Here is a 26,261-nt window from a genome sequence, read left to right as displayed (position 1 = left end):
ATATCGTTTCCTTCGCAGCGCGAACTTAAATTCTGACATGAGAAACGTGGTACTGAATAGAAAATCATCCGTTCAGTTTAGGCAAACTACCCTTGCCCTTGGCCGCACTGTGGCATTCTTCAGCCATCCAGCGCTCCACGCCAGGCAAGGCCAGGTTCTTGCCGCGATGGGCAGCACATCAGGTGTTCGCACGTTCAGCAAATCCGATGACCCGGTCGCAGCGGAGGAGTGCTGCAACACGGTTGGCAAGGTGGGACGGGTGTTGTGCAACAGTCGGGCCCATCAGACCCAGCCGGGCCATCCAGCAGTGCTGGGCCTACCCTTACCCAGCCATCTGTTTGCCCCGCCCGGCCGCCCAAGTATCCAGCAGTCGTGAGAAATGGGGTGTTGTGTCCAGACCTCTAAAAAAAGCCAGCCCTAGTAATCCCACTCTCCTACCCGGAGCAGACATTCCTCGGCAGCTGGTCGCGCAGTGCTTGAATGCTGCATCCGCACCAGTGGATTGGGAAGGACGACCGGGTTGTGCAAAAGGGTTCGGCACTGAGGGGGCCGAGAGGGGGGCGGTTTACAGGGTGGGTCGGCGGGGCTTTGCTGCAAACCTGAAAGCGCCTGCATCACTGAGAGCCATGCAAATTCCATACTGAACCAGGGCAATCGCTTCGGTTAGGTAAATGGCGCCCATCCTCTGTTCTGCAGGGTTTCGCCTCCGAGCCCAACAACGTGTTCTTCTGTGCGGACCCCGCGCTCTTCGAGGGCAGGTGGAGGGCCATCGCCCACAACAGCCTACTGCGCAGGTGACTGCCTACCTGCAGGCGGGAATGGGCGGGCAGGGCGTGCAGTCATACATGTTGCGGCCGCACGATTTCTACCGTGCATGTGGCGCAAGGCGCGAGTACAGTGGGGTATAGGGAGGTCTGGAGACTACGGTACCCACCATCACCGATTACACGAACCGTGTCCACGTGGCCGCCTGTTCGAATGCCCCGCACTTGCAGCCCCGAGACCCCCCTGCTGCACTCGGTGGCCTCCGGCGATACGCAGCACGCGGCCGTTGCATTTGCTTACTCCTACCCCGAGCAGAAGAGTGAGTGTTGCTGGCATGAGCGCGGGGCGCGTGTGTGTATTTGTGTCGGCGTTCGTAAAGATGGTTCGCAGCGAGCGCGATGCCTGGAACCAAGCACAGCGCAATGCTTGGTCAAGGATTACCGGTAATGAGGATCCCAACCAAAAACCACGTCACCACTGCTCTGTGTCACTTGAGAGTTTGAGACTCCGTAACCGCCACCCATGCACACACACATGCATGCACCCTCGTACGCGCGTCCTTGCTACTTGACGCACGCAGCACCGGATGACGCGCCGGAGCCGCCCGGTGTCATCGACCTGTCCGGCAGCGGCCGGCCCGAGGCGGTACCCACACGGGATGAGATGCTCAAGTACCTCGGGGACAAGAAGACCGAGTTCTACCAGGTAAGATGGAATGGAGGGTTGATGTATGCTTTAGGTACATGTGCCGGAAAAGCCCCTGCCAGGTCAGGGACCAGGTGTGTCGGCTGGGAGCTAGCCCCTGATGGGGTTGTGGACACATGCGGTGGGCACTGGCGATGGGCTTGTATCCACCGGGACCCTACAAGCCATGCATGTGCGTGCTGCAACCGCACCGCGTTGCGCCCTTGGCCGAACCCCGCCTCCCTCCCTTCCACCGCCCCACCACCACTGCTGCTCCGTGCAGCGGCGCGGGCCGTTCGAGTACGTGGCCTTCCTCGCCACTCGGCCCGAGCACTGGGGGCGAGGCCTGGGGTCGCGGCTGCTGAAGCACCTGACCGACAGGTGGGGCAGCCCATGTGGCGGGCGCTCGCGTGATAGCGGCGTGCTACCGTAGGGGTGCTTGGCTGGCCTTTAAGAGGCTTGGTTGGAGTGTGGACGGGCTCGTGTGTTGGGCATGAGTCCGGCAAGGCGTGCGCATGCGCCGACGCTACCCCCCTCGAATGTTTTAAGTCATACCCGTCCAGCGCGCTGCTGTGAGAATCTTCCGTTCCTGGCACCTCCCCGCCCACCCACTGCCCCTGCCTGGTCAGGGCTGACGCCGGGGGCCGGTGGGCGTACCTGGAGGCGACCAACGCGGACAACGCGCGGCTGTATGCCAGGTAGGGCCCGTGCAGATTTGTGCGCATCCTTGGGGCTTGGCGCGTTAGAGGCTTGGGGCTTGGTACATTGGAGGCTTGGGACTTGGAACGCGCGTGCTCGGCCTCGGGAATCGTACTCCACCAGTAATTGTCCCATTTCCGAATCCCCAACCCCGCCAACTTCCAACCGCCGACTCGCCAACCCACCAAAACCCCGCTGACACCCGCTGACCCTTCGTTTCTCTCATGCATCGGCCAGGCACGGCTTCCGCGAGATCGAGACCAAGGTGTGGACGCTCGAGTGCCTGCCCGGGCAGCGCATGATGCTGATTTACATGGAGCGACCACCCTCGGCACAGCAGCAGTAGCGGCAGCGGCAGTAGTAGCGGCAGCAGGAGCAGGAGCAGTAGAATCAGCAGCATGGAATGGAATGGCTGTGCTGTAAGGAGGAACCAGCATGCATGGAATGGAATGGCTGTGTTGTAAGGGACGATAGTGTTAGTAGTTGCAGATGCAATGGTGGATCAGTGACAGCAATTGAAGCAGGTTGGGGAGGTTCAGGAGGCCATGTGACAGTTTTGGCGTGATTTTGACAAGAGTCCGCGCGAGCGGCGCTGGGGCTTACTTGGTGAATCTGAAGCTGCCACGTCAGGGCACGGGGGTGACGCACGGGGTGTGTATGGCACAATATGCTGGTGTCTCTGCCAACGTAAGCGATGTCTCACATGTGAGTTTGTCCCTGGCGGATGACGATACAGGCTGTGCTTCAACTGGCGTGCTGGTACATAGCGACTACGGTATGGCACCCCGAACAAACAGGGGCTGTGTGTACCGTGTGCGCATGTGCAATTTTGCACAGGAAACGGTGGCTCTCCCTCTCAAGGGAGAAGTGGGCTGCGCTCCGGGGGGTCTGCCCCAGAAAGTGTAAGGATGCAACGAGAACGAGAACATGTATCTGCTTACGAGCACGTGCTTGCGCCGTGCCACACACAGACTGTCTGGTCCTACCGGGGCCTTGGGTGGGCACCTCCGGGGCACCTCGCCTGGTGGGCATTGCTACCCAGCTACATGGCACTACGGCTACTTATCTACACGAATGGCCGGTTACCGGCAAAAGTCCTCACTCTCTGCCGACTGCCGTCTCTACCTTCAGAGCTTGACTTGACCAGGATAAGAATACCAGAAGTACAGGAATAACAAGCTAGGTACGACACAAGAACATGCCACGGTGCGCATCGACCCTGAAACTCTTGTAACGACGCGGGGTAGGTCTTGCGGACGCTGGCGGACAGCAGACTCGCCTTCACGACAGAACGTACGCCACCATGCTGCCAACACCCCGAATGAATATCCAAGTGCTACGTGTGCCTCGCTGGCTGATCTGGCAGGGATCCCCGCGTCAATGAGGTACGGCACACGCATTGCTTGCTCTGTACTCCATAACGCTTGCTCTATATATACTCCATGACTTCACAATTAAAAGGTTCGGTGAATCACTTTATCGGGCGGGGCGGGCCCGCGTTGGCAATGCCTGGCATACCGCACACGCAACCAATCAGACAAAACATACACGCAATCCCCTACATTCGGGGACAATGAACACGCTTACAACATAGAGACACACTGCAGGAGGACACATCAGGGGGATGGCAATATCAATATACGTTCTCCATATGCATAACGCACATGCAGCGCCGGGTGACGCGCACGGTCTCGCCCTGCCCCGTAATGACCGGAGGCCCGTCATGGTTGTATCCCCAATGTAAATCTCCATACAGTGCCTACGCTTCCGTTGCAGGGGGCGGCCGCCTGTGTGGCGCCTTCCCGAAGCTCAACACGCAGCTATCCGGCCACCAGAACCTCGAGCAAGGCACCTGTCGCAGCTACGAGTACGGAACGCCGAATTTAGCACCAAACGTCCACACAGCGCCGACAATACCGGTCCTGAGACACGCCGTATGCCATGCTTGTAGAAACCCTAGGTTTGCGACTACCGTACTTGCTACGCTCGTGCACCAACCTTCAGTGTCCTTAGCAAACATGTAAAGTTAGTATTCTCATATAATATTACAATCCCGACATGTCTGACCGTGACAACAAGGAGCGATGAGCCCAGGTGAGTGGCGTGCAGCGTGCAGTAAGATGTAGGTGGTGATGCCCCCGCCAGACTGTATGTCTTCACGAAGACACCGTGTATTTCATGTCTTACTCACACCGCTTTTGCTTGGCTAAGCAGCTAATGCTGACTCGAAGGTTCCAGCGCAGCCAACATCCTGCGGGGTAAAGTAAGGCCCACGACATGGCACGGCACTGTGAACTTACGCAAAATACAAGCCGCGCTATTCAGCCCCTGGTAAAGCACTTCGACCTGTCTTGGCAACCTGTCTTTTTGGGATTTGGGCATGCACTCACAACTCAAGGTACTCCACGATAACAGGAAATGTGGGTCGGTCCTTGGGCGACTGCAGACCGAAGAGCAGTGGGCGGTGTGTGGCTTTCAAAAGACTTGACATACCATACATGGTTTGAGAGCAGGACGCAAGAGGCAGCAGCCCAGCTCGCGAACACGGCACGCTTCTCTTTGCTTCGTTCCCAATATGCCTGCCCTGTCTCCAGTTTAATCCTCCTCACCGGTGCCCAGCACGACGTGACGAGTCGTGTGTACGCAGGCGGCAGCCACAGCGGCAGTGCGGGCCGCCCGCCGCTGACCAACACGCGGTGCACCAGACGTGCCATGTTGAGTCCGCGGTACGGCTTGTCGCCCGTAGCCAGCTCCCACACTGCACAGGCATGGATGCGGCCGTAGCAACAAGGGCTGGTTAACATGACAGCAGCGATGCACAATCCACGTGTATGGGAAACATATCTGGAGCCTGGGTGAGTGCTGCGCGCGCCCGGCACTCACGAGTAATTCCGTAGGCGTACACTGGACGTGCAGACAGTGGAGAAAGGAGAAGGTAAAAGGCAAAGCTTGGTAAGGAGCTGCTGGAGCGTTTACTTCGACGGAAGGCAGGCAAGCACGTCCCATCAAGCATGCACACATGCAAGCCCTCGCCCCATGAACATTAACAGCATGGAGCCCTGCCGCTCACCGTCCGCCTGTGGCGACACGTGGCCTTTGCTCCACAGCTCTGGAGGCACAGAGATGTTCAGCGGGACATGTACGCAGCTCAGCACATTGGCATGTCCAACCCAAGGCCCCTGTACACTTCGGTCACGACACCTACCCGCACACAAGCATCCCGCCCTTTGCCCCCGCACCGGGTGCCATGTGGCTGATAGTCCCTGCGGGCCGCGTGGACACGTGCGTGCGCTCCGTGGTGAGCAGCCGGCTGAGCCCGAAGTCGCCAACCTGCAGCACGGGGGCCACGCAGGTGGAGGGTTTGGTGACACGCGTCATGTTGGGGCGGACGCACATGCACTGGCGGCACCGCAAGCGGCCGGCAAGCGGGTGGCAGGTCACAGGCGCATTGACGGCCTGGCCCCGACGTCCCTCCAAAGCCATTCGCCGCACGCACGCACCTTAGCCACCCAGCCGTCCTGCAAGTTTCGCGGATCCGGCGACTGAACCACACAGCCGGATCCCGAGAACGCTCCGGCCGGCCCCAATGAGCCCAGCCTGGACATGCCAGCAACGCCCTCCGATGCTGATCCCACTCCGGCACTGGACGCCGCACGCGCCAGCATGACGTTCGCGAGCTTTAGGTCCCCGTGGCACACGCCGGCGCTGTGAATGTAGAGCATGCCCCGCGCAATGTCCAGGGCTAGAGGCAGCAGCACAGCCTGCGCAGGTGTGGGAAGGGGACCGGTTAACGAGAGCAGATGTTCGTGCATGCCATTTCCCGCATGCCGTGTTTGTGACTGCAGACCCTCCATCGCTAGCTGTCTCGCTCGCACCCACCATGTCTGGCCGCTCGTTCCGCGCCCGCCACTGCGTCGCCCGCCACGACTGCAGCGAGCCGCCCTCACATAGTTCCATTACCAGGAAGCCTGTGTGACAGGTCAGGCGTGGTGGGGTGTGTGCGTTGAGGGTGGGCGATACAGAAAGCTGCAATGCTTGAAAACTGGCACAGCTCTCAGTTGGTCACAGCAGAGGAAAACCACGCTTGCCACCGGGCTGCACTCAAGCAAGACCCACCGTGACTTGACCCCTCCATCGGCTGCGCGTGCGCCGCCAGCCACAGCTGCTCGAGCGGAAGCGCGATGCGGGGCGTCTGAGCCTCGCCGCCCTCCCCACCAGCACGCGGCGTGCCAACCATGTTACCAGCTGGTAGCAACCCCGGTCCCGCAGGCGCCGTCACCCCAGTTGCAGCTATGCCGGCTTGCCTATCGTCCGTGCCCTTATAACTGCCGCCAGCCCTGGCCTCCTGAAGAAGGGGCGCTTGTGCATTGAGCACGTTTGCCAGCACCTCACGGGCTGCCACGTCCGATGATGGCGCGCTGGACAGGACAGCTGTGGAGGCCGTTGGCGGGGACCGAGCAGCACTTCCCGCCCTGCGTGCTACATCCCCCTGCACCTCCTCTTCCCCATGCTCCTGCTCCTCTGCATGCTCCTGCCCTTTCTGCTGTCCCGGCTCCTGCTGCTGCCCCTGCTCCTGCTGCTGACCCTGCCGCCCCTTCCCTCGCACATCATGCTCCTGCTCCAGAGGCACAGGGTACTCCGCCGGCAGCCGCTCGCCGCTGCAGCTGTCCCCGTCCAGGGCCCGCCGCATGGCCTGTAATGACGTGCATGTGGGATTTGGGGAATATTTTGCATAGTCGTGCATTTTAGGCATGGAGGAATGTGCATTTTAGGCATGGAGGAACGTTCATTAAGATTGGGCCAGCTACTGGAGACACAAACACACAGGCACACACACACACACGCAATCTTCTGGCCAGGTGTGACCCTCTTGAGGTCATTGGTGTGGCCCAGGGCTTGTGCGTTACTTCCAGTGGACTCCAGAGCAGGTGTGCGCTCTGGGCAGGCGGGGCGTGCGGTGGCGGCAGCGCGAGCCTAGTGTGCCTCGCTGTCGCAGGTGGTCCCGACTACTCCCGAGTACTTGATCACAAGACTCGAGGAGGCAACCACGGAAACCGTAGGAGCACTCACATGGTGTCGACCCTCCCCTTTGTGCTTTTCTCTCACTCCCCCCCCCACCCCCCCCACCCCCCCCACACACACACATACACACACGCACATGTACCTGCAAGCTTGCCCAGTCTGACAGGACGTCGGGAGCACTGTGAATGCGTCGCGCCACCTCCTGAAGCTCGTCAATGTCGCAGGCTGGAGCGAACATCCCTTGGATGCCGCCACCGCCACCCGCTGCTCCACGCACGCCACCACGCTGCTGCTTTCCTATGCTGCTTTGTCGGGCAGCAGAGACCCTGGCGGCGGTGGCTGTCGGGCGCGGCCCATCGCTCTCTAGCAATGGCCACAGCCTTTCTAGGGGCAAGCTGACCGCACGCGTGACGGAACGCAAGCTGCCAAGCAATGCAACGCAGCCAGCGCCACCCAGTGCCGCTGTGGGCTGGACTGAGGCACCGGCAACGCCGGTGCCGCCTGTGCGTCGGGGCTTGCTCGCACGGCTGCTTCTGTCTGCCGCAGCCGCGGCAGCTGCGGCTGCGGCGCGGCCCGCCGCGAGCGAGGACCCAATCATGGCCGAGGGCGGATTGGCCATGTCGTTTGTGTTGAGGAAGCGGCTGTAGCTGCCTGCGGCGATGCTGCAGCTGGTCTTGTCAAACGGTTTGGTGCCGGCCCCAGCAGAATTCCTGTTTGCAGACCGCGTAGCTGGGGAGGCGGCGGCTACGGCACCAGCCGTGTCGGCGGTGGGGCTTGACGCAACCGCAGAGTTGCGTGCAGCAGCGGCCCTGGATGCACTTGGGTTTCCGGCTATCCGGGTGGAGGCAGATGCTGCTGCGTTGTCGTTAACGTTGATGGCGGCGAGGCAGCCGCCGGGTAGCACCTGGCGGGCGGGGGCGAGAAGCCATGCACACGACTTTGCCATGAGCAACGGCGTTCAGCCAAGTTTGGGACAGTTATCCCCTCGTTCAGCGCACGTGTACATTTGCAACGCCGGAGCTGTGCCGTGCGCATGCAAGCAAGCGGCAGCATGCACCCACGCCCGGCGCCCGCAACCACCATCCCAGCCTGCGAGCTGTAAATAGCCACCACCCCAGCCTACGTGCACCGCCCTCCAGCCACCGCACCCACCTGCGCGAAGTGCAGGCTGTTGACGATGTTGACGTGTTTGAGCGCCTGGCTGAGGAGCACCTCCGTGTGCACCGCGCGGCACAGCTCCTGGCCGTAGTGCAGCACCTTGACCGCCACAGACTGGCCCTGCCACGAGCCGCGAAACACCTTGCCAAAGCTGCCGGCGCCCAGAACCACGTCCAGCTCTGTAGAGGCACGCAAGGGCGTGCATAAGGTAAAAGGGAAGGCATGGAATAGAATGCACAGGGCAACTTATGAGTGGAAGGCTCTGAAACCTGCTGTGTTGTTCAGGGTATGCAGATGCCTGACCAGCGGTGGCCTGGCCATGAGTCCCAGCCTCCCCTACAGCACCCCACAGCGCTCCCGTCAGCAGTAGCACCCACCAATGGACACTCCGCCTAGCACCACGGTTGACTTCCCCCCCGTGTTGTTGACGCTGTGACCAGCGGGCAGTTGCAGCAGCCAGGCGTTCTGCGGGCTGATCGGTATTCCCGCCAACGACGCCCTCTGCAGCGCCGGTGTCAACAAAGCTGTATGTGCCACCGGTGCCGGTGCCGGTGCCGGTGCCGGTTGCGGTGCCGGTGCCGGCACCGGCAGTGGTGGTATCACCGGGGGTGGCGCCGTCGCCACCGGCAGCGCACATGCGTCAACGTCTGTTGCGGCGGCGCCATGCGCCACGTCGGCTCGCGCCTCGCCGCCGCCGCCTGCCGCCTGCCCTGCTGAGCTCGCACTGTCGCTAGCCTTGCCGTTGATGAGATGCATGTTGCTGATGTCAGCATCTGCTGCTGCAAGAGCCAGTACAGCATCGGCAGCGCCCCTGCCACCAGCTTTCGTATTCGCTAACATCTCTTTCAAAGAAACAATCGGCGCCTCCGCGTCCGCTGGCTTGCCCTTGCCCTGCTGCGCTGCTGCCTGCTGGTCCCGCCGCCGGTGCTGCATGTATAGGAAGGCGCCGCCAGCGAGCAGCAGCAGCACGCCGCCAACTCCGACCGCGACTGCACCGTGAGTTGGGCATGCATGAAACAAACAGTTAAGGAACTCGGGACATGCACCAGCGGCCGTCAACCAACTAGGCCAGCCACGCCCGCAAGCCCAGCCGCCCTAGTTATGCTCCTCGCTCTCCATCCAAGACTCGCCCCGTAATCCATGTCGCCATCAAACCACCCACGACACGCCGCTCACCTCCCACCGCCACGGCAACTGTGCTGCTATCGCTGCCGTCGTCGCCCTGCTGCCCCGCGCTGTGCTGCTCCGCTGCCGCCAGGATCTCCCAGGTGTGGTCGCGGGACATCACTTCGGCTATGCTCTGGCGCACGCAAATGTCCCAGCCTTTGGCGTTGCCGCACTCATAGGTGGTGGGCTCGTCGCAGCTGTGATTTGGAAAGCCCAAAGCGCCAGGTGGCAGCAGGTAAACATGTTAATACAACAGCAAGCAAGCGAGGTCTACGGTATAAGAAAATTGCATAGGTAAGGCGTGGCAACGCGGAGCTCTGGATGGCCAACTAGCTGCAGAGAAGTACCGCTATGCGGCATACCGTCTACCGTACTCACACGAAGTGAATGTTGAGCCCCTCGAGCACGTATCCGCCACCAGTGGAAACACCCTGCAGGCATCCGTGGGCAGCCGTCGGGGCGACGGCATCCATTGGATACGGTTAAGGCAGTGATGAGTTGATGCCTCACTGTGTTTCAGGCCTGCGTTTGAGTTAGGCCGCTGGCTACTACCTTGTTTAGTGCCCTGTTGCTTCTACTGCTGCTGGCGTAGGCCTGCCCACCTACAACGTGCACCTAGCGCCCCCTGACAACAGATACCGGTGACATGCAGCAGTGAAGCATTGAACCCCACTGCCCGCCGGCCGTGGCCCGAACCCCGCGCCGCCCACCATACCTGCAGTCCTGACACTGGCAGGACGGCTGAAGCCGTGTGAATGGTCAGGTCATTGGATTCGTTGTAGCAGTGCGCCAGCAGCTGCTGCGGCCGGCACCAGGGACTGCGGTCGGGCAGTGTGGGCGGGGCAGGCAGGGCAGGGCGGTGTGAAGGGAGGTAAGTAGCTGCAAACCCACGTTGCTATTGTCGCGGCGCGTTACCGAGTGGATTACAGAACACGCCTGTGGCGGCCCAAAAGGGCCGCAGCAGATGAGAACACGTGCACTGCTTAGGACCACACCTCCCCCTTCGTGGCTGTGCACGTTACCGTGCCCATCGGGCGGCATGGTGACATCCCATCCAGCCAGTGACTCCCCCACCCACCCGAGCCCCCTGGCCCGCCCGCCGCATTTGCTGCTCAACCATAGTAATGTATGAGCGTGCCCTGCAGCAGTGCGTGCGTGCCGGTGGCTGGGTGCGTGGGTGGTCGGCGGCTGGCTGCGTGCATGCATGGGTGGCCAGTGACTCACTTTGGTGTCACGAGTGTGACGTTTTGTGGCACCGTGGCGTGTGGCTCTTGCATGATGTAGTTCATAATCACTTCCATTGGCAGGCAAGAGAAGCTCTGGTGTATGTTCTCCTGATGCCGCACGTAGGCACCTGGGCTGGCGGCGAACAAATCCACCTGCGCACAAAGTCACGCAGACACAACGCAATGAGTGCATATCACGCGACAGGCAAGATGAAGACGCACCTGCACCGCCCCCGCAAATGGTCATATCTATCTGTTCCTCACTGATGCAATCAAACATCTGCTGCATGCCATCTCCCTGTGCTGTGCGGCCGCACACATGCACCGCGGGCTCCGCAGCCTTAACACCCAGACCCTTGTTTCAGCCACGATGCCAAGGCTGGGGACCCCATCCCATTCACTGTTCGACAGATGTCAGCCCTCAGTCCTCAGGACACAATGAACTGCCGACGCCCACGCCGCCGCCAGCTCCAGCAGCATGGCCGTACCCACCTCAAAGCCACTGCGCTGACGCGTGTTTCTCAACTCAATCTGCAGAGTGCAGGCGCGTGATGGTCAGAGCCTTAGACATATCAAAGATGCGGTACTGACAAGAGGAAAGGCCAGCAGCAGCAGCAGCAACTCGCTACAGCGCTACATGAAACTACAGGCTTACGGGTACGACCAGTACGGCGGTGTGTGCTCGCGCCAGCACCCCGTACACGCTGCCCACTGCTGACACGGTAGGTTGCGCCGATATCGGGGCACAAGGGCACTCAGCCACTCACCCAGAGGAATGTGAACACGGCATCCTTCTCCAGCTGCACTTTGCTCTCGATGAAACCCAGGTCCTGGACGTTTTCAGCACATGCATGACACGTTGGTTTGGATGATGGTGTCAGGGGGAAACCAATGACACGCGTCTTTGTCTGCTGCCACAGAACGCGTACTCCTTACTCGCGGCACCCGTCTTGAGGAGTAGCTATAAGCACCTATTCGTTTGTGTGTTCCGGTTACGCTTGCCGTGTCGCTGCTGGACTCACCAGGATGGGAAGTTGCGTACGGTCTCCAGAGATGGTGAAGCTGGCGTTGCGCAAGATGGGCAGGAGTGGCCAGCCCTTCGCTTCCAGCCGCAGGTCGTTCACCAGGTGCGCCACCTTGATGGTGTCATTAGAAATCGCAGCTATCAGCTCTGCCTCAGTGGAAACGTCCACGGTCGGGCCGGTGGCGGTAGGGACGCGCAGGCCAGGGTAGGGCCCCTCTGCCAGCCCGGGCACGTGGTCGCCGAATGTTGGCTGACACCAAAAACAAACCAGCACCACTATAGCCAGCCACGACTTCCGGCCACACAGCAGTTCCTGGGCGCGTGCCGGCTGTCTGGCGAAAGTTCTCAGCAGCGACATTACCGATGCCCACCCAGCTCTCACAACGAGCAGCTCTGTAAACAGTATATATCAGTACGCGTCATTGAAACTTAAGGCCTCATCGGCTGGGGAAAGGATGTCGCCTCTTCGCTGGTCGCGCGCATTACTGCAGTTCGGTTTCGTCGGCGCCCTGAGTGTGATTGTGGATATGTAATCCGCACATGCGTGATTTAAGTACCATGTAGCTGTATGTGCAAGGGGGAAGTGCCACGACAATCACAGGTTGGTCTTCGCACTGGTTTCTTTCGAATCGACGCCGACCTTAAAACTGATGTGGGGCCGCTTTGTGCATGAAACCTTAGCCACCTGCGCGATCATGCCCGCCCAGTCCCACCCCGCCTCCGTAATCTCCGTAACTTTAGAACCCCGAACCCGACCCCCTCCCCCCCCCCCACGTTCGTTCAACTGACCACATGCTCGCTTGCGGTGTTTCTTGCAAATCCTGAGGTAACTCACTCCGTCACAAACCCCGGCCATCCGCACGTCTCTTTCCCGGACTCCAGTATCCGACGATGTGGCCTTCATCGGCCACAGCCGTCCCTGCAAATCCATGACTGACGCACGTTGTGGCCACACTTCCCGTGCAACCAATTTCAGCCATGATTCCAGCGTTGCGTACCGTACTACTGAAGCCGCATCAACGCCCCGGCCCTCAAGCGAGTTACTGACGCCAAGCGCGAGTTGGTCATCATGACCTCTTTCCCTTCTTGCCCTTCTTCCCCTTATCCACATCTTTTCTCACATTCTGATCCACGCCTGCACCCTGTTGCTGCCCCTGCTGGGGCTTCCTGCGCGGCGCCTGCTTCGGCCCCGGCCGCTGCAGCGCCTTGTCCGCCACCCCCTCCAGCCTCTCCAACACCTGCTGCATGCTGGGCCGCTGGCTGGGCTGGGACTCCAGGCAGTCCCCGATGAGGCCGTGTACGGCGGCGTCCAGCGTGCCCACGCTGTTCAGGCGGGAGCGCAGGAGGGGGCCCAGGTGCTGCGGTCCCATGCCCGTGGGGTTGCGCAGCAGAGCCTCCCGCTGGCATTGAAATAAGGGCGCGGGTGGGCGGAGGCGTGGGCGCACATGTGGGGGGATTATTGCCCGAACGCAGCGAAATAGGTCCCAACAGGCAAGGTATCGCCGGGTAAGATTCAGTGCGGCTGACACACTGCAATCCTGGCTCCATGCACGGTCCAATCCATGCCGCGCGTTGATCGACGTGCAAGCAGGTCGATAGCTCACATCGCTCCCCGGCATCTACACAGTGCTCCCTGCTACGCCCAGTTAGGACGCACCTTCTGTATGTCCAGTCCCTGGAAGGCACCGCTACCGGGGCCATCGCTCCACGACGCCAGCTCAAACAGCAGGATGCCCCAGCTCCATACGTCCGCCTGCAGCGCGCGGCAGCGTGAAACGCAGTGCACACTTCCGTGGGCAGCTGCACTGAATCTATCGGCACTGTTTCTGCGCTGCTCTCGCACCGCATGGTCATTCTCTTGACCCAGCGAACTGCATGCTCCCCAAGTCCCCATGCTTTACACGGTGCATTCGTACCTTGCCGCTGTACGGCTTTCTGTTCAAGCGCTCCGGGGCAGACCAGGCGATGTTGCCGGTGAAGCTGTCTTCGCGCGGCAACTCGGCGTCCGCCACCGCACCGGCCGCGGCAGATGGCGAGATGATAGCGCTAATGCCCAGGTCGCAGATCTGCACAAAGTGAGTCAAGACATGGGAATTTAGGGCGAAAGTAATGCACTAACTTGATTGAGGCCCGGCAACAACAGTGCGCTACAGCACCAAGCCCGTCCGTTCGCACAGCCAACACGCGCACGAAAAGCTGCACACGAAAAGCTGCCAATGAGTCCATGAGTGGATCCGCCCTGGCTCACCCTGGCATTGCCCTCAGCGTCCAGCAGCACGTTGTCCATCTTGAAGTCTACAGCACACAGGCGTGGAGTCTTGAACGCACATGCGTGTTACTCGCAATAGCAGGTCGGGAGACGGGTAAACCGGATTAAGCAAGGCCACAGTCCAGACGAACCAGGCCCGGCCCCCGAGCCCCCCGACCCACGCATGCCACCCACGCGGGCGCGCTAGGCACAGGTGACACAACCTCGCGCATGCCCGCAGGCGACACACCTTTGTGTACAACTCCGCAAGCATGCATGAACGCCAAGCCCTGTGGCGGATGCGTTGTAGCGAAGCACGAGCTCGTTGCAACACAGCATGATGGGACAACGGTCGCGAAGCTCAGGGAAGGCGTGGTCAGGGCGTGCCCATGCTCTGCCAATCTAAACATGGCGTGCACTCCTTGCAGCTGCTGCGCACCTTGGCTGTCTGCAGGGCGATGCGGTAGCGGTCCTCCGCGGACAGCTTCGCCATCACCTCGTACGACAGCGCCGCTCTGCACCTGCTCGGCAGCAGGCGGGAGTTCGGGCAGGAACAACGCAAGCAGCATGCAGTGCGTGCACACGCGGGTATGACCTCCTAGCAAAACGGTAGGTGCGGTGCCGCAGCAGATGAGCAGCACGCGCATGCAGCAAACACACAACCCTCGCACCTGCCCAGCACCAGTGCCTGCGCCCCGTCACGGCGTGAAACCAGCCCCTTGAACTCCACAAGGTGCGGGTGCGAGCCCACGCCGCCACCACCACCACAAGCCGCTCCGCTGCCGCCACCAGCTGCTGCGCCGTCAGGGCTGTGGTGAGCGGCTGCTGCTGCCGCTGCCAGGTGCGCAAGTGCCGACAGCTCCTGCTGCTGGGCCTCAAAGGTGTGCTGCGCTTTGTCGGTGTGGAGGTTGGCTAGCTTGATGGCGACCTGCGCGGCGGCGCATAGCAGCACACGGCATCACGCAACATGGGCCATGAACGGGGCACACAGCTATGGCTACCGGACACAGGTATGGCTCCTGGCGTGAGGACCTATTACGCTGATCTTGAGGCGGCTCTCCACACTCGAGCCCGTATGCTGATGCACTTGCATGCATCGCGGCCATTCGCCACTCACTCACCGGCTGCCCGTGGTAGGTCCCCGCGTGCACCGCCGCAAACGCGCCGCTGCCGAGCAGCCGCCCCCACACGAGCCCCCGGGGGTCCAGCTCCGTACAGCCCGGCGGCAGCACCAGCTGCTTCCGTGCCGGCAGCACAGCTGGTGGAGGCGGCACGCTGCTACTGCTGATGCCGCCACCGCGGCTGGTGCACGCACCGGCACCAGCGGAGGCTGCTGCTTGCAGCTCTTTGCGCAGCGCCTGTGTGTGCGCGTACTGTGCCGCGCGCATGCCCTGCATGTCCACCACACCCGCATCCAGCCCTGCGGCACACCGCAACAAGCGAGGATGAGCTGTGTTGTGGGTGCGAGTGCGTGACGGCCACGGTGTGAGGACGGTGCGGTACGTGTTGGTGAGTCATTCATCGGCCACGGACAACCCGGCCCGCCCACTCAAGAATACGGCATCGGTGACCACCCGCTAGGCCAAAGCAATGGCTGGTGCTCCCACCAAGCTAGCACCACGCACCCTGCTCCAGCAGCCACCTGGCTGCCTCCACATTGCCGGCCGCCGCCGCCCGCATCAGCAGCGACCGGCCCTGCTCGTCCAGCACGTGCAGGTCGGCGCCGTAGCGCTGGAGCAGAGCCAGGTCGGGTACTGCGTCGCCGCCCTCCACATGTGCAACTGCGAGGGGACAGTGCGCGCCGTGCCGTAACAATGACGCGGCCCTGAAGCGGCGCAGCCGCGCAGGCTAGCTGAGCACGTCCCGCACCCTCTTGCGTCGGGCTTGGAATGGACCACCCGCCGTTGCCAGTTGCCACTCACCCACAAGCATGCTGGGCGTTTGGCCGTCATGCGTGTAGGCGTCCGCGTGCGCGCCGGTGCTCAGCAGCAGCTCCATCACGCGGCGCGTGTTGGCCCCCGCGGCCTTGCGCCCGCCGCCCTGCTTGTGCTGCAGCTGCATCGTGTAGGCGTAGTGGCAGGCGTAGTGGAGCGGCGTCTCGCCCTCAAAGTCGGGCGCGTCTGGGTGCGCAAACTGCTGCAAGACGGCAAACGCCTCGTCATCTTCATCCCCTGGCCCCTCCTCGCCGTCGTCGCCCATGTTGCCGTCCTCAGGCCCTGCCGGTAGGTGCCGCAGCTTGCGCAGCGTCCGCTCCAGCACCTCTGCGTCCCCTAACCTCGCGGCCAGGTGCAGTGGGCTGATCCGCGCCGCCATGTTTCGCCTGAACACCTCCTCCAAGGACAACTCAAGACCCAGCCCCCTTTCAAGCCCGCCCATTCCTCCGAACAGGCCGCCGCCGAAGGGCAGACCGAAAGGTGGCAAGGGTGTCAGCCCCAGCGCGCCTCCGAGACCCTGCAGCCCTCCGCCCTGCAGCACGTCTGCCAGGCGGGCCCGCTGCACGACATCGCCCAGGTCGGCCACCGATTGACTGCCCCGTCCCTTCCGCTGCTGCTGCTTGTTCTTCTTCCCCTTTCCCGCTGCCACGCGCACGGCCGGCAGCCGCGGCAAGGGCGCAGCGCGCGGCGCCGGCGCGAGCCCGGTCGCTGCGCACACCGCTCCGCCGAACGGCCGATGCGGCCTGGGCACTCCGCTCATCCTCGGGTTTGAGTCTGTGAATGTTAGCAGGCCTGTGAGCCAGCAGACCGGCACTGTGTGCTGGCCAGGGCACTATGTCGCTGCAGTAAGGGCGTTTCACCGTGGGTCGACAGCATCACTTGGCCGTGAAGTTTACGGCCGGGGCGATACGCGAAAACGCCTTCCTTACACTTGACTCTTCAGATAAAGCGAGTAGCTCATTTGCCTGCAGCAAGCATTGAAACCTCGTGGAAGCTTCCTTAGGACGCCTAGCGCCATTCTGGTAATTGAACTAGGCAACATTCGCATACATCGGCGTGGTTGCCCCACTTAACGGACGCTTCCTATCCCCACTGCCCTCACCTCCTGCGAACAAGCCTGCGAACACCCCAACTATCGTCCACCTCCATGTCGTGCATATCCTCCACCTGCTCCTCCGCGCCCTACCCACTACCGCCGGCCGCCCTTGCCGCCCTTCATGGCTTGCCGCCGCTGCTTGCCCGGCCGCTGCGCGCCCTTGCCGCCCTTGGCCCCGCCGCCTCCCGCCTTCTTCTGCACGCCGCCCTTACGCGCCCCAAAGCTCTCCTTGAACTTGCCGGGCCGGTAGCCGTCCATATCGGCGGCGCTGTAGGCGTCGTTCTGCTTCTTCAGCGACTTGCGGCCGCCGAAGCCTGTGTTTTGAGGGACGGGGCGCGTGGGAGTGGGTATGGGTATGGTAGGGTTAGGGGTGTTTGAAAGGGTAGTGAGTGGTAGGTTAGGGCTGCAGACACAGGGTGCGGGCATGCATGTATTGGACTGGCAGGGTACGCGGCAGGAACACAGACAGAGACAGGCAGACGTGGTGACAGCAGCTCCCGCTCCTGCGCATTCAAGCGCTTACAACCCGGGAGGTTCCTCGGGCACTGGTTAAAATATATCTCGTACATGGTTTTAATCATGGCTGACCATCCAATACAAGGTTGACCAGCCTCGCAGTCCACTAGTCCCCGGCTCGCGCAACATGGCGGTTGGCAACATTTGACAAACCCATATTGCCCACCCCGGCCCCAGAATGCCCGCCCCGTCCCCATATTGCCCACCCCGCCCCCATACTGCCCGCCCCGCCAGCTTAAAATTATGAATTGCGTTCGTTCTTGCGTATTGCTGAGACTGTTTGCTTGCCCTCGGGTCCCATCCCGGGTATAAGTATAGGATAGAACCCTTGAGGGGTGGGCATTGTGGCATGCTCAGGCGGGGCATGTGGTCGGGTCGGGTTCGGGCCGCCCCTCACCTCAACCCGCCCCCCTCGCGCTGTCCCCTCGGGCCTTTGGCCCTCGGTACGGCCCTCGGGAGGCGGGTCTCGGTTCGGGCGGCCCTCGTCCTCCCTCCCGCCGCCCCGCCCCAGTATACCCCAGATTGCCCACCCCTCCGTGCTGTAACCTATACACATACATTCGCACACTCACCGAACTTGGAGTCGCGAGCCTGGCGCTTCTTGGAGGGCGCCTTGGGCCCCCCCCGGCCGCCGCTGCGGTCTCCCAGCTGCTTGACGTTCATGGGGCGGCGGCGCTCCGCCTCCATGTCCGCCAGCTGGGCGTCCATGTCCAGCTCGCCGGCGAAGCCCTGGGAAGGATAGGAATGGGAAGGATAGGAAATAACAAGAGAGGAAAAGTTCAAGACAGGTTCATGTGTGCGTGGAAAGCGGGTCATGTGCTCCCCGACGAATGACTAAAGTACCGGCACTCAACATCCAGGGTCCCAACACCTCAATGGATCAGGTAGGAAGCAACCCCCGCTGGCCTCATCTTCAGAATCTGCTGCTCGCCCTGCAACCCACCAACCATCCATCTGGCCCCAGCCATCCAACCACCAAACCTCCCAACTTGCACAGATTACTCACGCTCTTCTCGCGCTGCTTGCGGAGCTTGGTGACCTCTGTGATGGCCTTCTTCTTCTCCGCCGCCCGCTCCTTGTTCTTGGCCAGCTGCACCTGCTTGCCGTACTGCTTGGCCTCACGCTGCTTGCGCCGCTCCTCGGCCGCCTCGATCTGCTTCTGCTCAAACATGAGTTGCTCCTTCACCTGTGTGCGTGTGTGTAGGTCACGGAGGGCAAAGAAAGGATAAGGGCAACGCAGCATGTGCGTGCAGACTGGGGTGTTCCTCTCTTGCCTCCGACCAACCCCACTCGCGGCCCGCATACAAGCCGCGCGCTCCTGCCTCCCTCACCTCCGCTCCCTCTCCCCCCTCCACCTCCCTCGCCTCCGCTCCCTCTCCCCCCTCCACCTCCCTCGCCTCCGCTCCCTCTCCCCCCTCCACCTCCCTCGCCTCCGCTCCCTCTCCCCCCTCCACCTCCCTCGCCTCCGCTCCCTCCCCCCCTCCACCTCCCTCCCCTCCGCCACGCTCCGCCTCCCCCCTCGCTGCTCCCCACGCCGTTGCCCTCCTGCCCCCCCCATCCATGCGCCCCCATCCCTGCACCCCCATCCCTGCGCCCCCATCCCTGCACCCGCCTTGGCCATGTGCTCATCGCTCTTGACCATCTCCGCGTAGTAGTCCAGCGGCCGCAGCCAGGGCACACCCGCGGCCTGGAAGCGCCGGATGGCGGCCTGGGCGGCGGACAGAGCCTGGGGAGGAGGGAGGGCGAGGAGGGAGGTTATGGTGGGGGATGGGTGTGCGGAAGGGGGGTTGTGGGTTTGCGAATGCAAGCATGCACAGGCGTAGTGGGCGAAGAATGGGATACTGCGGAGGTGAACACGGTATGCGGCCGGGTGTGGAGACGTTCTAAGTCAGAGTTTGCGCTTCTGTCCAAGGCCCTGCGAGCTGTCGCTCCCTGTTCTCCCACACATCCCTGTTTGCCCCTGCAATCGCAAGCCTGTCTGCTACACATCAGCATTCTTGTTTTACCCAGCGACCCGCACACCACGAGGCATACCGCCGCAGCCCCCCCCCCGCTTGAAGGACACGCACGCCCCACCCTGCCGTCCTCCAACGCGTCAGGTACTCCCCATCCCTTCCACCTGTTTGCCTCCCTCCCTTCCCTGTGCACGCCCTGGCAGCTGGTTTCGGGTTCTGAAAGTCGACAAGCTGGGCATTTGAAAACGACAACATCCAGCACAGCAATCCATCGCCATAAGCTCCCTCCCACCTACGCCCCGGTCTCCCCAGCACCCTCCCCACCCCACACCATCCCTCCCCGTCAAGCCGTGCCTTGGACCCCACCACATACCCACACCCACCCATCCCACACGCATACACACGCGCTCCGCGCACACACGCTCCGCACACCCCCACCCCACCCGCGCCACCCCCAGCCCCTCACCTGGTTGTAGAAGGCCAGCTCCCTGGCCAGGTCGTCCTCCACGTTGTCCACCTGCGTGGGCGCCTCCGTGGTGATGGCCTGAGTCTCCTCCCACTCCACCTGCAGGCCGAGGGCAGCAGGGCAGATGAAGGGCAGGCGAGGGCCAGATGAAGGGCGGATGGAGTGCGGATGGAGGGCGGATGGAGGGTGGATGAGAGCACGAGAGGAGTTAGGCAGGTGGCGATACGGTGAGGGCGGGAAAGCCAGGGGCCAACTAAAGCCAGCCAGAAGCGCTCGAGTGTGGCGGGTTGCAGGGTGTCGCTCGTGACGGTGTGCCCTGGCACCATCGCCCTGCCACCTGGCGTCTCTGCAAGCCTCTAGGGCTCCACACAGTCTGTCCACCAGACATCAACCCGGACAGTCTTGAAGCAGCGCCGCCACTATTGCCAACACGCACCTCGGTGGTCCACCCGATGTCTTCTAGCTTCTCATGGATCGCGTCTACATTGTATGTGGCGGGGCGCTTGCCGGGCGCCCCCGGCTCTGCCTCGTCGTCCTCGTCCTCCATCTCCTCGTCAAGCTCCTGCGCGCATGACGTCGGGATGGTGGGTGCAGACTGTGGGTCACAGTTACCAGCACCCGCTCTTCAGCTTGCTGCGAGCGTGTCGTTAGCGAAACCCTGGAACCTGTTTGCCCTGCCCACAAACCCACCCCCCTGAGCAAGAAAGGCATTTTCCCCAATTTCTTAGTGCCACACGCGACTGTCTGACGCCAGCAGGAGCTCCCGCTGCCGGACATGCCCGCCCGCCGAGCTATACAGTGACAACGGCGGCTGGCGGCTGAGCTGCTACAGTATTTGCGATACCATAATGACTGCATTTGAGTGACAGTGCCCCGCCACCCTGCCTTCCGCTTCCGGCCAAAGAAATGGTGTGCCGGCGCTTCGCGTACCTCGTCGAGCTCCTCCTCTGACTCCTCGTCCGACTCCTGTGCCCGCCTACGTTTATTGCCCATTATCGAGACTTTCAATACGGGTGAAGAGTGGTTGGAGGCGGCAGGCAGAAACGTTAGTAGGCCTTCTGTTGTGGCGTTCCTCTTGGAACCAAGTGATAATTAACAAGTACTCAGGCCGAAGTCTTATGAATTTGAACTATGCAAATTGGGACCCGGGTGGTTTGCAATGAGGCCTCGGGATTTCCACTGCTTGAGCGCTCCATTGCTTGCCCGTGTTTTGCCAGCAGTTTACATTAATTAAACCTGACTTGAGGACAAGCATACATAGCATTGCACAGCTTTGTCGCTTACTTCAAGGCACTTCAAGACAGGGCATTTGCGAAATGGCCGACCTCAAGAGCTGGAAGATGGACTTTGAGTCATTAATACCCGACCGGAAGTCTCAAACGGACCCGCCCGGCTACGACGCGTCGATTGCCAAGGACCCGGTAAGTTTTGCAGACGGGATAATGCTCCGTTTCGGCTACGTCCCTACAATTATTGATACATGCTTGCGTGGTGTCACAGATCGGGATGCTCAGCAGCAGCAAGGCGAAGGACAAGAACGCGTTGGCGCGGAGGCAGCAGGTGCGTTAGGCGTGAGAGGGTGCCTGTGGTGTGCCCGCCAGGGGCAGGGGGAGCGGGCTGTCCACGGTAGGCGGACACGAGGAACGAGGTGGCAGGCAAAGCATTGCATGGGCGGATCGCTGGGTCGGGGGAGACGTGGCGTGCACCAGGTGGGACCCAACCTGGGCAAGGGATGCCTTTCGGTGGGTGTACCGGTATGGCGTTCCTGGAGGTCGGAGGTTGCCACGTTGCATAGGCAGAGCAGGCCTGTTGCACAGTCAGGACGAGGGCGTAGGCAGCGGATTGAATGGCCAACAAGACGCAGGTACAGCAGGATGGGTCCACGCGTAAGGTAGCGATTGGTCAAGGGGTGAACTGGGGCGTACATTGTCGTCAGGCGCGCTGCGTGCTGGTGGTACGGCAGATGCACGATTAGCCCTTTACAATACACGTAAGGGACACAGGATGAACTGCCCATGGGAGTGGTGCGTTTCTGCTCCTAGTGTCTCAGCAGTGGCCACCGAATATGAATGCTCCTGTCCGTGTTGCCGTATCCCATTTGACAGGCGCTGTATGCCAAGGCCACGGCGCCCATCAAGCAAGTGAGTTCGGGGTCAGCTGCGTGCGTCCTGCCCGTGCAGCCAGACCTTGCGTCCAGATTCAGTGCAGCACGGTCGCACACAGGCAAACCGCTTGGATTGATAAAGCAATGGTGGCCCTGACCAGACTAGCACTTGAAACTTGCGGACTTGTGGGCGATAGGGCACGCCGGCTTGCGGGACTGGTGTCGAGCTTGAATCATGGTGGGAGCGTGGCAGGTGGATGTGGTGGGCTGAACTCCTACGGCGCCCTCGCTCCTGCTACAGATATAACCTGTTGTGGGCATGTTCTGCTGTGCAGGTGGGCATGATGTGCTTCATGGCCTGGATGTTCGGCAACTCAATTCAGATCTTCTCCATCTTCATGACGTTCAACCTCATCTCCGCGCCCGTGTCCGCAATCATGAGCTCCGGAGAAGGTGCGCGCGCGGCCGTTTGTATCATGCTCACAAGCAACGCGCTGTCCAGGATTAGAGCCTTCAACACGCCGGATTGTCATTGGTCGTGCTGCCCAGATGTGAGGCATCCTATTCCTGTCCATCTGGTGTACCGTACATAGGCTTGCCAAGCTTCCTTTCTTTACTTCTTTCCCACCTCCCAACCCTGTCGCAGTCTTTCCCCGGGACGAGGAGTGGAAGCAGCTGGACACGCTCACGCCGCGCGCGCTGTATTGCCTGGTGAACCTTGGGCAGCTCATATTCGGGCTGTACAAGCTGAGTGCTATGCGACTGCTGCCGTCCTCGCCCAGCGACTTCATCTCCACTATGCCGGTGCCACCTGTGCTGGAGCACGCGTACCCGGCGCTATGATTCGGGGCTGGGAATGGTGCATGCGTGTACTCGGCGCTCACAACGGTGCCTGTGGTGCGACTGTTGGGCTGCCGGCCAAGCTGGAGGCTGAGTCTCTCCCCTGCGTGATGAGGGCTGTGAGTATGGAGACTGCGCAGGCACGGTTTTTGCTGGATGCGAATGTGTGACGGAATGCAGTCTTTGGGTGGACGTTGGCGTTTCGGGGCGGTCAGGCTGCAGGCGGTGCATAGCAACCGAAGCCACAATGCACTGAGTGCCGCCGCGCGGGAAGCCGGGAATCCTTTCTGATGTCTTGCGTACTGGACGCGAACGCCTATATGTGGCAAGCCAACGCGGTCTGCCGCAAGCACGCGTGTTGGGAGGGCGTTCATGCTGCTTGGCGGAGTGTTAAGTGCACTACTGTTAGGAAAGCACAAGGGAATTGGCGCTGTGTGTCCGAATCTGCTTTGTAACAATAGCTTCGAGCTTGACACCTGCTCGGCTCAGGACTGCGCTGGGAAGGGCCTCAGTGCTGTCAGCCTGGCCTCTGTTGCTCATGCACTGCTGCAAACAGCTGCATTTCAGTAACCTGGAAGCCTCGCTCGCGCCACGCACGGCAAGGAGTCAACAATGATGGTTATCAAAGATGCTTTTACACATGGTTGCTGAAATGCGTAAATGGTTCATGGCTGCTCTGCTCAGGGCCGCACTCACCCTCTGGGCGTGCCCTTAGGCCGAGGGGACGGCGCATATCCGTAACCTGGGTATTTACATGCACGGCGACGCACATTCGCTCGCCGGCCCTGCATACTGCATGATGCCTAATCCGGCTTCCATCAGGCGCGGGCTCACCGCCATGGCCAGACATACTCTCAGCCTACGGACTTGAGCACACGGCACCTCCCCTCTCGTAGCTGCAGCGCTCGTCTTCGTAAAGGCGCCATTCTGCCCTTGCCCGGCAGTACTTATGCAACCAAAATCACCCACGGTACAACGCAGACCTTGCATAGACAGAACGCAATCATTAACACGAACACACGCTTGCGCACTGCTATGCCGCGGCGCTGACGGGGCGGCCTGAATCCCCGCACGCGCCCGTGGCGCAGGCAGCTTGTCAGGACTCGTCAACAATTTGGTCAGGGTCAGCTAACACGTCATGGTCAGATTCATCCATGGCGGCATGATGTGAGACTGGGCTCGCCTCACTCTTGCCCCACACCAGGTGCCTGCAGCGTGCCATGCTGCTTCGCGAGCTCTCGCGTACCACCGACAGCATTGATGAGCGACGTGCCCGCCGCATCTGCGGCTTGCCAGCAGCGTCCGCCCAGGCCCCTAATACATGGCACGCGTACCGCGGGAACCCGACCACCAGCGTTTCCCCATTGGCAGCCACGTCCCAAGACGCCGTCACCCACGAGATATGCAACCACGGCCAGTGTTGCTGTGCTGCTGACGTCGGCGCTCCACTGCAGGTAGCAGCTGTGGCCACCAATGGCCATCAGCATTTGCCGGCTGGACTCGCCAGAGCTGTACGCGCAAGCCGCTGCTGTTGCTGCTCGCTTTGCTCCCCCTAGTTCATCTGTAACCCACAGCGCTGGCAAACGCTGTCGCTCCTCCGCCTCCTGCTCCTCCAGGCTCTAGCACCAGCCGCCACCAGCTCCATCCATACAGCCTCCAGCCGAAACCGCTCTGCCTCCCGCCTACGACTTCTGGATCTGCACGCCAGGAAGAGCGGGTGTGTGGGTTGGTGCATGTCCATGGGTTACGGAGTCTGGCTACGGAGGCACGACAAACAAAGCGGTTGCGTCGCCTGGGCTGCGTCTTACCGGCAGGAAGAGCTTGAACCTTTTTGTTGACACATGCAAATATGGGGAAGGGGCACGGGCACAGCGCCAGTCAGTGCTAGCTTCAACCTAGTTGTGCAAGCTGCACGGACACCCGTAGCCCCGTCGGGTCACCGCGTCCGGAGCAACCGACGGTTTTCCCCTAGCCCTCCCACATTCAGACGTTGCGGTCCACCAGCCAAGCGTGGTCGGTGCTCCTGAGCCATAACGCAGCACACTCACTCGGCGGGCAGCTCCTCTTCCGAGTACAGGCGGTCGGAGAAGTAGATGCGGCGGATGCGGCAGTTCGCGTGCACCTGGACCCGCAGCGTCTCGATGTAGTTCGTCCCGTAAGCGCGGCGCGTGAAGTCCTGCCCAGCGTACGGAACCAGTTGTCAGCCTTGCGCGCAGGCAGGGTGACATGTGTGTGGGGGTGGGTTCATACGAATGCCAAACTCACCGACAGGTTGAACTGAATCTGGTTCCACCCGCTGTCCAGGCGCATGGGCATGGTGCAGATGAACGGCTTAACGCGCGTTGTCGACTGCGCAGGGCAACACGAACGGGGCACATGCTTAGTGACAGTTCGCGGGTGTGCTGCGGGGCGCTTTGAAGAATTATACTTCGTTGTATGCCATTTCTTTATTGGATGCAATATTTTCCAGGGCCCTTCGAAGCGGTCGGCGGGCGCGGCTGCTAACATACCTGATAGTTCGACGCGCGGAAGCGTCTCCGCACGTTCTTGTCGTCCAGAACTTGTACCTCGAAGCTGTAGATGCAAATATGAATGTTAGCGGGGGTTTTGCGGGGCGGGGTGGGGCCGGCAGCGCAGATTGGGACGCGGCTTGCCTGAAGTATTTGTTCAGGTTCTTAATGATGAGCACCAGGAACGGCAGCTTGATCCCCAACGTCTTGTTGGGATCCGCTGGGCAGGTGATGTATGTTGTGGAGACGTTCTGCCCCATTATCTCCAGCACCGAAGACTGGATGTCCGCGTCTGTGATGCGCTTGATGTGGCCATTGCTAACTGCGAGTGCAGGAAGCGGACCCGGTCAGCCCACAACCCACTCCAAAGGTCCACAGGGAGCCACAGCCGCGTCCTCGCTGCCCCCGACGAGCCTCCGTGCTGGCGGGACGGACATGCGCGCACCTTGCTTGTCCCAAATCTCTAGGGGCTTCGAGCCAATGCTATACAGCACCGACAGGAAGCCGGATTGGAAGGCGTTCTTGAACATGGCTCGCTCTCTCAGGTCGCTTTGGAAGGAGAGGGCCTTGTTATATGTTGGAGCTCGGGCTCCTAGTTCATGACTTGGTAATATAACAGCGTAATTTGCTTATAATTGCAGTAGTAGTTTCGTCGCAGGAAAATACTGAAGTGCTCAGACTCGGTCTCCAAGTCCGTGCTCGAAGTGCCCCCCTGCATGGGGGCCTGTCAACGAAAATTCGCCACTTCGCACGTTCCCTCATGCAACATACTTAGATGATGATTGTGGGACTGTTTAAGCACGCAAGATGAGCCCTGACGCGCTCAAGAGCTCCCGCACGCGGACCT

The 26,261-nt window shown here is 61.3% G+C and overlaps 6 protein-coding genes across 7 annotated transcripts; 2 read left to right on the top strand and 4 right to left on the bottom strand.

Moving 5' to 3' along the window:
- CHLRE_07g351850v5 (uncharacterized protein) lies at window positions 1-3,066 on the top strand. Its single transcript, XM_043064574.1, has 7 exons — window positions 1-250; window positions 697-794; window positions 996-1,084; window positions 1,346-1,470; window positions 1,733-1,830; window positions 2,079-2,147; window positions 2,386-3,066. The coding sequence occupies exons 1-7, from the start codon at window positions 167-169 to the stop codon at window positions 2,492-2,494; spliced, it is 672 nt and encodes a 223-aa protein (XP_042923142.1). The 5' UTR covers window positions 1-166; the 3' UTR covers window positions 2,495-3,066.
- Window positions 3,067-3,071: 5 nt separating this feature from the next.
- On the bottom strand, window positions 3,072-12,380 carry CHLRE_07g351825v5 (uncharacterized protein). The gene is made up of 19 exons (XM_043064573.1): window positions 11,744-12,380; window positions 11,489-11,551; window positions 11,214-11,252; window positions 10,720-10,874; window positions 10,211-10,313; window positions 9,874-9,926; window positions 9,505-9,692; window positions 8,706-9,317; window positions 8,323-8,507; window positions 7,313-8,074; window positions 6,265-6,841; window positions 6,028-6,116; window positions 5,649-5,909; window positions 5,388-5,478; window positions 5,219-5,257; window positions 5,032-5,052; window positions 4,758-4,906; window positions 4,539-4,588; window positions 3,072-4,399 (listed from the first exon to the last, which is right to left on the bottom strand). The coding sequence occupies exons 1-19, from the start codon at window positions 12,101-12,103 to the stop codon at window positions 4,363-4,365; spliced, it is 3,834 nt and encodes a 1,277-aa protein (XP_042923141.1). The 5' UTR covers window positions 12,104-12,380; the 3' UTR covers window positions 3,072-4,362.
- An 88-nt stretch (window positions 12,381-12,468) lies between these two features.
- CHLRE_07g351800v5 (uncharacterized protein) lies at window positions 12,469-16,780 on the bottom strand. Of its 2 annotated transcripts, XM_001692439.2 has the most exons (10): window positions 15,916-16,780; window positions 15,619-15,774; window positions 15,115-15,413; window positions 14,665-14,921; window positions 14,433-14,514; window positions 14,244-14,283; window positions 13,994-14,040; window positions 13,662-13,811; window positions 13,403-13,498; window positions 12,469-13,145 (listed from the first exon to the last, which is right to left on the bottom strand). In XM_001692439.2, the coding sequence occupies exons 1-10, from the start codon at window positions 16,685-16,687 to the stop codon at window positions 12,813-12,815; spliced, it is 2,232 nt and encodes a 743-aa protein (XP_001692491.1). In that variant the 5' UTR covers window positions 16,688-16,780; the 3' UTR covers window positions 12,469-12,812. The 2 variants fall into 2 exon arrangements, with proteins under 2 accessions (XP_001692491.1, XP_042923140.1); XM_043064572.1 differs by lacking the exons at window positions 14,244-14,283; window positions 14,433-14,514; window positions 14,665-14,921; ... (1 more) ...; window positions 15,619-15,774; window positions 15,916-16,780 and having other exon boundaries at window positions 13,994-14,100.
- Window positions 16,781-16,840: 60 nt separating this feature from the next.
- Window positions 16,841-21,090, bottom strand: CHLRE_07g351750v5 (uncharacterized protein). The gene is made up of 7 exons (XM_001692438.2): window positions 20,891-21,090; window positions 20,397-20,522; window positions 19,961-20,059; window positions 19,152-19,265; window positions 18,546-18,725; window positions 18,112-18,268; window positions 16,841-17,337 (listed from the first exon to the last, which is right to left on the bottom strand). Exons 1-7 carry the CDS (start codon window positions 20,951-20,953, stop codon window positions 17,117-17,119), a joined length of 960 nt encoding a protein of 319 aa, XP_001692490.1. The 5' UTR covers window positions 20,954-21,090; the 3' UTR covers window positions 16,841-17,116.
- Window positions 21,091-21,170: 80 nt separating this feature from the next.
- Window positions 21,171-23,371, top strand: CHLRE_07g351700v5 (uncharacterized protein). The gene is made up of 5 exons (XM_043064571.1): window positions 21,171-21,381; window positions 21,461-21,520; window positions 22,066-22,101; window positions 22,400-22,517; window positions 22,711-23,371. The coding sequence occupies exons 1-5, from the start codon at window positions 21,277-21,279 to the stop codon at window positions 22,905-22,907; spliced, it is 516 nt and encodes a 171-aa protein (XP_042923139.1). The 5' UTR covers window positions 21,171-21,276; the 3' UTR covers window positions 22,908-23,371.
- A 155-nt stretch (window positions 23,372-23,526) lies between these two features.
- CHLRE_07g351650v5 (uncharacterized protein) lies at window positions 23,527-26,061 on the bottom strand. Its single transcript, XM_001692437.2, has 7 exons — window positions 25,860-26,061; window positions 25,559-25,736; window positions 25,415-25,478; window positions 25,170-25,253; window positions 24,953-25,080; window positions 24,713-24,731; window positions 23,527-24,601 (listed from the first exon to the last, which is right to left on the bottom strand). The coding sequence occupies exons 1-7, from the start codon at window positions 25,942-25,944 to the stop codon at window positions 24,587-24,589; spliced, it is 573 nt and encodes a 190-aa protein (XP_001692489.1). The 5' UTR covers window positions 25,945-26,061; the 3' UTR covers window positions 23,527-24,586.
- Between the last annotated feature and the right edge of the window lie 200 nt (window positions 26,062-26,261).

The sequence above is a fragment of the Chlamydomonas reinhardtii genome, chromosome 7 (genome assembly GCF_000002595.2).
Source record: "Chlamydomonas reinhardtii strain CC-503 cw92 mt+ chromosome 7, whole genome shotgun sequence".
Lineage (NCBI taxonomy): Eukaryota > Viridiplantae > Chlorophyta > Chlorophyceae > Chlamydomonadales > Chlamydomonadaceae > Chlamydomonas > Chlamydomonas reinhardtii.
Note: the sequence above shows the minus strand (reverse complement) of the source record. Positions and strands in the feature narration are given on the sequence as shown.